The 9,517-nt window shown below is 49.7% G+C and overlaps 1 protein-coding gene across 1 annotated transcript; it reads left to right on the forward strand.

Moving 5' to 3' along the window:
• The first annotated feature begins 2,527 nt into the window (after positions 1–2,527).
• Positions 2,528–9,399, forward strand: LOC140123038 (probable G-protein coupled receptor 139). Its single transcript, XM_072144290.1, has 2 exons — positions 2,528–2,603; positions 8,075–9,399. The coding sequence occupies exons 1-2, from the start codon at positions 2,528–2,530 to the stop codon at positions 9,067–9,069; spliced, it is 1,071 nt and encodes a 356-aa protein (XP_072000391.1). The 3' UTR covers positions 9,070–9,399.
• The last annotated feature ends 118 nt before the right edge of the window (positions 9,400–9,517 follow it).

A 9,517-nucleotide genomic window follows, 5' to 3' on the forward strand; every position in this document is an offset into this window, starting at 1 on the left:
CCTCAGTGGTGGGAAACAGTCTAGGACACCTCAGTGGTGGGATACAGTCTAGGACACCTCAGTGGTGGGATACAGTCTAGGACACCTCAGTGGTGTATACAGTCTAGGACACCTCAGTGGTGGGATACAGTCTAGGACACCTCAGTGGTGGATACAGTCTAGGACACCTCAGTGGTGGGATACAGTCTAGGACACCTCAGTGGTGGATACAGTCTAGGACACCTCAGTGGTGGGATACAGTCTAGGACACCTCAGTGATGGATACAGTCTAGGACACCTCAGTGGTGGGATACAGTCTAGGACACCTCAGTGGTGGATACAGTCTAGGACACCTCAGTAGTGGGATACAGTCTAGGACACCTCAGTGGTGGGATACAGTCTAGGACACCTCAGTGGTGGGATACAGTCTAGGACTCCTCAGTGGTGGGATACAGTGTAGGACACCTCAGTGGTGGGATACAGTGTAGGACACCTCAGTGATGGGATACAGTCTAGGACACCTCAGTGGTGGGATACAGTCTAGGACACCTCAGTGGTGGATACAGTCTAGGACACCTCAGTGGTGGATACAGTCTAGGACACCTCAGTGGTGGATACAGTCTAGGACACCTCAGTGGTGGGATACAGTCTAGGACACCTCAGTGGTGGGATACAGTCTAGGACACCTCAGTGGTGAATACAGTCTAGGACACTTCAGTGGTGGGATACAGTCTAGGACACCTCAGTGGTGGATACAGTCTAGGACACCTCAGTGGTGGGATACAGTCTAGGACACCTCAGTGGTGGGATACAGTTATAGGGCACCTCAGTGGTGGGATACAGTCTAGGACACCTCAGTGGTGGATACAGTCTAGGACATCTCAGTGGTGGGATACAGTCTAGGACACCTCAGTGGTGGGATACAGTCTAGGACACCTCAGTGATGGATAAAGTCTAGGACACCTCAGTGGTGGGATACAGTCTAGGACACCTCAGTGGTGGGATACAGTCTAGGACACCTCAGTGGTGGGATACATTCTACGACACCTCAGTGGTGGGATACAGTCTAGGACACCTCAGTGGTGGGATACAGTCTAGGACACCTCAGTGGTGGATACAGTCTAGGACACCTCAGCGGTGGGATACAATCTAGGACACCTCAGTGGTGGATACAGTCTAGGACACCTCAGCGGTGGGATACAATCTAGGACACCTCAGTGGTGGATACAGTCTAGGACACCTCAGTGGTGGGATACAGTCAAGGACACCTCAGTGGTAAGATACAGTCTAGGACACCTCAGTGGTAAGATACAGTCTAGGACACCTCAGTGGTGGGATACAGTCTAGGACACCTCAGTGTTGGGATACAGTCTAGGACACCTCAGTGGTGGGATACAGTCTAGGACACCTCAGTGGTGGGATACAGTCTAGGACACCTCAGTGGTGGGATACAGTCTAGGACACCTCAGTGGTGGGATACAGTCTAGGACTCCTCAGTGGTGGGATACAGTCTAGGACACCTCAGTGGTGGGATACAGTCTAGGACACCTCAGTGGTGGGATACAGTCTAGGACACCTCAGTGGTGGATACAGTCTAGGACACCTCAGTGGTGGGATACAGTCTAGGACACCTCAGTGGTGGGATACAGTCTAGGACACCTCAGTGGTGGGATACAGTCTAGGACACCTCAGTGGTGAGATACAGTCTGTTGTTCTTTCATGGAGATGCAAGGAGTCAGACCCCAGCCGTCTGATATTGATCATCTATCTATAGGTGATGGAAAAGAAAAGTCCTGGAATGCACCCAGGCAGTATTGGTGTACATGGTAGTATAATGGCGCTGTATCAGTATCTGTCATACCATTCATGGTTCAGTGAGTAACACAGGTGAGAAGCCTCTCTGGGGTCTCAGCCTATTAGATGGCGATATTCTCACATGACGCCAGAGCCCAGGTGCCGGATGTAATGATGCTGTGTGCTGGGATGTGCAACCACTGTCAGAATGTGTATGAGCCCCCTGGGGAGGCAGTACTTACCACGCACCAAAGAGGAGGGGTAACTGGAGCATTGATAAAGGCCAGAGCAAGGATGGGGGCTGTGTGGAGGGGAGTGTGTGACAGAACAGTCAGGAACATAGGAAAGTTTGATAGGGGTGTACAATCCTAAGGATATATCCACACAAGGGCTACAGTCATCAGGCACAGAGCGGGTTCAGTGTCCTGGGGCAGTAACTGTAGGGGGCACTTTTTGGCCAGTGCTTGGATACATCACGGGGTGTTGAGAGCAGTATGTTATCTATAGGTAGATCGTGAAGGAAAGGAGAACTATGGAGGTTGTGTAGGGCCACCATGCACCAGTGTGAGAGGGGCGCAGGGTGTATGGGCACCTCTAGACAGGAGTGCATGCTTTAGGTAGGCGCAGTGTATTGGGGCTGCAGAGAGGTGTTGGCTTGAGTTGTTGGGTCTGTAACTTTTGACCTGTTTCGGCATCACCTGAGGGTAGTAAGGGGGGGGGGGGGCGGTGGATCAGCTCTGACATAGCAGCAGCAATGGATTCGGATGAGCCGTGGATCCGGACGGTGCAGAGGCTCTTCTATCCCATCATGTGTGTGTTTGGGATGCCTGGTGAGTTGATGATGTAAGATCGGGGGTAATGAGATGTCCCATTGTATCATGTCACTATGATGAAGCGGCTACGGTCACTCTTCATGGCCGGTTTCATGTGTCCAGTAAACTCGGTGATTTGACCCTCCATAGATTTCTCTAGTGCAGTGCAGGGGCTCAGAGCGAGTATCGGCCACATGTTTCTAAATATCTAAAATTATGTCCAGTGATTGCCCAGTGTAATGACCGGGGGTGCGCTCCCCACATAAATGTGATGGCAGAGGGTGCACATGTTCATATGTTTTCATTAAATGCGCATTAGGAGTAGGGGTCGTATTGGGGCATCAAACCTTCTCTCTACTATAGTCTGCCATTTCCATTATATTGGGGTCTTGTCCGGGATATACATGGTAACAGCAGAAACCAAATCCCATCACACATTCATAATGTTATTCTTATAGTTAAGGGTTTACCCTGAATTATTTTATATGGGCACAGCTAGTGGGGGACGATGCTGGGATCCTAGTGATCCCTTTAGTAGAGGACCTCCTGTTCCGGACCTTGCCCTATACCTTGTGTTCCTTACATTCTACTGCAGATGTCCAGGTTACACTATAGAGATTGTTGCAATGATTATGAGGCGTCTAGGCCCCAACACATCACAGACCCCCTCACTCCAAAGCATAAAACTAGTGCATCGTGTCCCAGGAGCATGGTGGGACGTCCATGTGGTCTTTTCCATACATATCACTAAGAACTTTGCTCTTTATAGTGAGTAGATTTGTACAAGTCTCCCCCTGGAGATATCAGTGCAACATTTCAAGGAGAATTTGTAGTTCTCTTCAGTTTTGGGAGATGGGGATCAGAAGAATCCTCTCAGTCTGATTCCAGTAAATGTGAGGAGACGAAGGACGATCATGGAGATGTGTTCCATTTATCAATTCATACGTTGTGCACAAGTCCCCAGAGACTTCACCAGGACTGACTACAAAAAGCCGCATGATAAATGTCCTGGCTACTTGTTGGCCATCAGTGGCTTCCACCAGCTCCTTCAGCTGTTATGTTCACCGCCTCTTATTATGAAGACAGGGATAGAGGGATTTGCATTGTGTTCTTGTCTGCGAAATCTTTCTAATCAACTCACGATTGTGTAATGTAGTCGAAGAGCGATTGCAAGGTGGAGTCATGTACATCTGGTTATTGAGCTTGTGCAGCCTCTTCCAGCATCAAGTGTCTCTATGTTGTGTAAGTTGTTTGCCTGGAGACACGCTTGACACTAATAATCCTATCTTGCTCTGAACATATTTGTTAGTAAGTAGGAATTGTATCATTGGTTAGAAAAGCTTGTATGTGGGACCACAGGGAGACAGTAAAGTAGGCCGACTCCCTGGGGATCAGGCAGATATGAGGAGCCTTGTATGATGGCACCACAGACCCCCGGGGCCCTGCTGAAGGCACAAGTCCAATTATGGACAAGAATGATCTTGTCTGACTCCACAATTTCAGCTCCTCAGGTCTCCACTATTGAAGATCAGGGCTGCGTAAGGTTCAGATCCTGGCAGGTCTCTAACATCTTCAGTGCTCAGATTCTCAGGGATTATACAGGAGAGCAGGATAGAGCTTAGATGGTAGGTCCCTGTACATAAAGGTCAGTAGCCCTTATGAGGTTAGAAACCAAGGGACACAAGCGGAACATCCTCAAACCTCTTCTGCTCCCTACTCTTACCCTTCTAAGCTTTGCCACCATGACCTCCTCATCTTCATCTCTCCACTATTATCCCTCTAAGTCTTACTGCTATCTCTCCACTTCACCTCTACCCTCAACCCTCCACCATGACCTCCTCATCTTCATCTCTCCACCATTATCCCTCTAAGCCTTACTGCTATCTCTCCACTTCACCTCTACCCTCAACCCTCCATCATGACCTCCTCATCTTCATCTCTCCACCATTATCCCTCTAAGCCTTACTGCTATCTCTCCACTTCACCTCTACCCTCCATCATGACCTCCTCATCTTCATCTCTCCCTGCTATCTCTTTATCTCTTCCCTTCACCTCAACCCTCCATCATGACCTCTTAATGTTTCCTCCACCCTTACCCTTTCCAGCTGTGACACTTTGAGGCACATTTACTTACACAGTCAGACAGTGCTTCCCCGCACTGGTCCGACATCTTTTTTGTGGTGCCCCAAAGCCCTTAGTAAATGTGCCCCAATGGCCTCTTCATCTTTATCCCTTCCATCTGCTATCTTTCCCTCTTCACCCTCAATTTCCACCTCTTCATCTGCATCTCTGAACTTCTTTACTATCCACTTTCATCTTTCCCTCTCGTCCTTCCAGTACCAGCTCTTCATCTTCATCCTTCTAAGACTCCCTGCCGTCTCCTCATCTTCATCCTTCTAAGACTCCCTGCCGTCTCCTCTTCATCTTCATCCTTCTAAGACTCCCTGCCATCTCCTCTTCATCTTCATCCTTCTAAGACTCCCTGCCGTCTCCTCTTCATCTTCATCCTTCTAAGACTCCCTGCCGTCTCCTCTTCATCTTCATCCTTCTAAGACTCCCTGCCGTCTCCTCTTCATCTTCATCCTTCTAAGACTCCCTGCCGTCTCCTCTTCATCTTCATCCTTCTAAGACTCCCTGCCGTCTCTTCCTCATCTTCATCCTTCTAAGACTCCCTGCCGTCTCCTCATCTTCATCCTTCTAAGACTCCCTGCCGTCTCCTCTTCATCTTCATCCTTCTAAGACTCCCTGCCGTCTCCTCTTCATCTTCATCCTTCTAAGACTCCCTGCCGTCTCTTCCTCATCTTCATCCTTCTAAGACTCCCTGCCGTCTCCTCTTCATCCTCCTAAGACTCCCTGCCGTCTCCTCTTCATCTTCATCCTTCTAAGACTCCCTGCCGTCTCCTCTTCATCTTCATCCTTCTAAGACTCCCTGCCGTCTCCTCTTCATCTTCATCCTTCTAAGACTCCCTGCCGTCTCTTCCTCATCTTCATCCTTCTAAGACTCCCTGCCGTCTCCTCATCTTCATCCTTCTAAGACTCCCTGCCGTCTCCTCTTCATCTTCATCCTTCTAAGACTCCCTGCCGTCTCCTCTTCATCTTCATCCTTCTAAGACTCCCTGCCGTCTCCTCTTCATCTTCATCCTTCTAAGACTCCCTGCCGTCTCTTCCTCATCTTCATCCTTCTAAGACTCCCTGCCGACTCTTCCTCATCTTCATCCTTCTAAGACTCCCTGCCGTCTCCTCTTCATCTTCATCCTTCTAAGACTCCCTGCCGTCTCCTCTTCATCTTCATCCTTCTAAGACTCCCTGCCGTCTCCTCTTCATCTTCATCCTTCTAAGACTCCCTGCCGTCTCCTCTTCATCTTCATCCTTCTAAGACTCCCTGCCGTCTCCTCTTCATCTTCATCCTTCTAAGACTCCCTGCCGTCTCCTCTTCATCCTCCTAAGACTCCCTGCCGTCTCCTCTTCATCTTCATCCTTCTAAGACTCCCTGCCGTCTCCTCTTCATCCTCCTAAGACTCCCTGCCGTCTCCTTATCTTCATCCTTCTAAGACTCCCTGCCATCACCTCTTCATCTTCATCCTCCTAAGACTCCCTGCCATCACCTCCTCATCTTCATCCTTCTAAGACTCCCTGCCGTCTCCTCTTCATCTTCATCCTTCTAAGACTCCCTGCCATCACCTCTTCATCCTTCTAAGACTCCCTGCCGTCTCATCTTCATCCTTCTAAGACTCCCTGCCGTCTCCTCTTCATCTTCATCCTCCTAAGACTCCCTGCCATCACCTCCTCATCCTTCTAAGACTCCCTGCCGTCTCCTCTTCATCCTCCTAAGACTCCCTGCCGTCTCCTCTTCATCTTCATCCTTCTAAGACTCCCTGCCGTCTCCTCTTCATCTTCATCCTTCTAAGACTCCCTGCCGTCTCCTCTTCATCTTCATCCTTCTAAGACTCCCTGCCGTCTCCTCTTCATCTTCATCCTTCTAAGACTCCCTGCCGTCTCCTCTTCATCTTCATCCTTCTAAGACTCCCTGCCGTCTCTTCCTCATCTTCATCCTTCTAAGACTCCCTGCCGTCTCCTCATCTTCATCCTTCTAAGACTCCCTGCCGTCTCCTCTTCATCTTCATCCTTCTAAGACTCCCTGCCGTCTCCTCTTCATCTTCATCCTTCTAAGACTCCCTGCCGTCTCCTCTTCATCTTCATCCTTCTAAGACTCCCTGCCGTCTCCTCTTCATCCTCCTAAGACTCCCTGCCGTCTCCTCTTCATCTTCATCCTTCTAAGACTCCCTGCCGTCTCCTCTTCATCCTCCTAAGACTCCCTGCCGTCTCCTCTTCATCTTCATCCTTCTAAGACTCCCTGCCGTCTCCTCTTCATCCTCCTAAGACTCCCTGCCGTCTCCTCATCTTCATCCTTCTAAGACTCCCTGCCATCACCTCTTCATCTTCATCCTCCTAAGACTCCCTGCCATCACCTCCTCATCTTCATCCTTCTAAGACTCCCTGCCGTCTCCTCTTCATCTTCATCCTTCTAAGACTCCCTGCCATCACCTCTTCATCCTTCTAAGACTCCCTGCCGTCTCCTCATCTTCATCCTTCTAAGACTCCCTGCCGTCTCCTCTTCATCTTCATCCTTCTAAGACTCCCTGCCGTCTCCTCTTCATCTTCATCCTCCTAAGACTCCCTGCCATCACCTCCTCATCCTTCTAAGACTCCCTGCCGTCTCCTCTTCATCCTCCTAAGACTCCCTGCCGTCTCCTCTTCATCCTCCTAAGACTCCCTGCCGTCTCCTCTTCATCCTCCTAAGACTCCCTGCCGTCTCCTCTTCATCTTCATCCTTCTAAGACTCCCTGCCGTCTCCTCTTCATCTTCATCCTTCTAAGACTCCCTGCCGTCTCCTCTTCATCTTCCTAAGACTCCCTGCCGTCTCCTCTTCATCTTCATCCTTCTAAGACTCCCTGCCGTCTCCTCTTCATCCTCCTAAGACTCCCTGCCATCTCCTCTTCATCCTCCTAAGACTCCCTGCCATCACCTCCTCATCTTCATCCTTCTAAGGCTCCCTGCCGTCTCCTCTTCATCCTCCGAAGACTCCCTGCCGTCTCCTCTTCATCTTCATCCTCCTAAGACTCCCTGCCGTCTCCTCTTCATCTTCATCCTTCTAAGGCTCCCTGCCGTCTCCTCCTCATGTCTCCACCGTTATGTCTCTGTGCCCGACCCCCACCACTATAAAGGATGAGTTTATTGCCCGGGGGTCGTTGACAAATATTTATATGAAATAAATCTAGGGCTACAACTTCTAGTAGCGGGAGTTGCCAAACCGCAGTGAATGTCATATATTTCAGGAAGATGGTGATGAAGGATGCTCTGTGGGGCTTAGGGATGGGTAGGTCTTTGGAGTTGTAAGTTCCCTCCTGGTCCTCAGACTACCCAGTGTAAAGCTGATGAGCTAATTCATACTATTAACCCTTGACCGGTGTTTCATTTTCTTTTTGCAGCCAGCATTGTCACCATGGCAGTTTTGTGGAAGGGGAACCTGGACATGTCGAAGTCCATTGTATACTACCTGGTGGCCTTGGCGTTGGCCAATTTCCTACTCATCCTTGTGGTAACGATTTTCCGGGATATCTTCTACTTCTATGTGGACATAACCCTGTGGTGGCCCGAGCCATCCTGTGGGGTCAGTAACTGGATCTATTTCACGTGTGTCTACTCCTTGACTTGGCTCACCGTGGCCTTTTCTGTAGACCGGTATATCATTGTATGTTGTATGAAGCTGAAGCTGATGTTTTGTAAGCCCTCAGTCACGCGGTTGGTCATCCTTGGTGTGTATGTCAGTGCATTCCTGGTAGCCATGCCGACTTTCTGGATGTATGTACCAGTCCGTACCACCAAACCAGACGGGACCCTATTTCACATTTGTTCTTTACATCGCAACCTGAGTTCCATACCTTTCCTGTCAGTCTATGACCACATCCAGACCACCGTTTGGATTGTCTTCCCCCTCGTATCTCTAGTCCTTACCAATGGTCTGACTGTCTGGCATATCACTGTGACAACCAAAGTTCGACAAAGCCTGAAGGGGGCATCTGCTGGAAAGCAATCGGAGGACCCAGAGATGGCGAGGAGGAAAAAGTCTGTGACTCTGCTGGCCATGATTTCCATCTCATTTCTGGCTCATTGGCTGCCCAAAATGGTGGTCAAAGTGTTGGAAAGATTCACTAACCCACCCGTCAACCGCTACAACTTCTACCACCCTATCAACGTGGTGCGGATGTTGTGTAACATGCTGATCGTCTTCAGCTCATTCAGCAATGTCTGCATCTACTCCCTAACCGTCACCAAATTCAGGGAAGAGCTCTTCAGAGGAGCCAAGCTCATCCTTGGTTACTTCTGCTATAAACCTCTCTCACCTTTTCCTCCTTCCAAAGCTACAGAAATATTCACAGTACAAGACACCGCGCGGCTGACCGCGGCCATGGAAGACAAATGAGCGGCACAGGAACATCTTAAACAAACTCGTCCTGCAGAGCTGATGCTCCAACTATGAAGACCACCACGAAGAACCTTCATCCGAGATTTATAACAGCATTGTGGACAATGGACAGTATGTGAGTGTGTGGACACGGGGAGTGGGCTGACCCATTGGACAATGATCGGTGAACATGAAGCATAACCAGTGTTTGGTGATGTGTGGGGATGTGGGTCTCACAGGTCTGTAATGTAGGGTGTCCCGGGACACGGCGTACACCACGTGACATCTGCTGAATAGACATCTATTCCTTCATGATATCACCATCTGATGGACAGTATGTGGCCACAGCCATGGATTCCAGGTATTAGATCTCTGTCCAATAAGAGGGGTGGGGCCTGTGTGTGATTGGTTTCCAGGAGGAACTGCCATAGGGTCATGAGTAGTCCCGATGTGAATACATACATTT

Source organism: Engystomops pustulosus, chromosome 3, assembly GCF_040894005.1.
Source record: "Engystomops pustulosus chromosome 3, aEngPut4.maternal, whole genome shotgun sequence".
Lineage (NCBI taxonomy): Eukaryota > Metazoa > Chordata > Amphibia > Anura > Leptodactylidae > Engystomops > Engystomops pustulosus.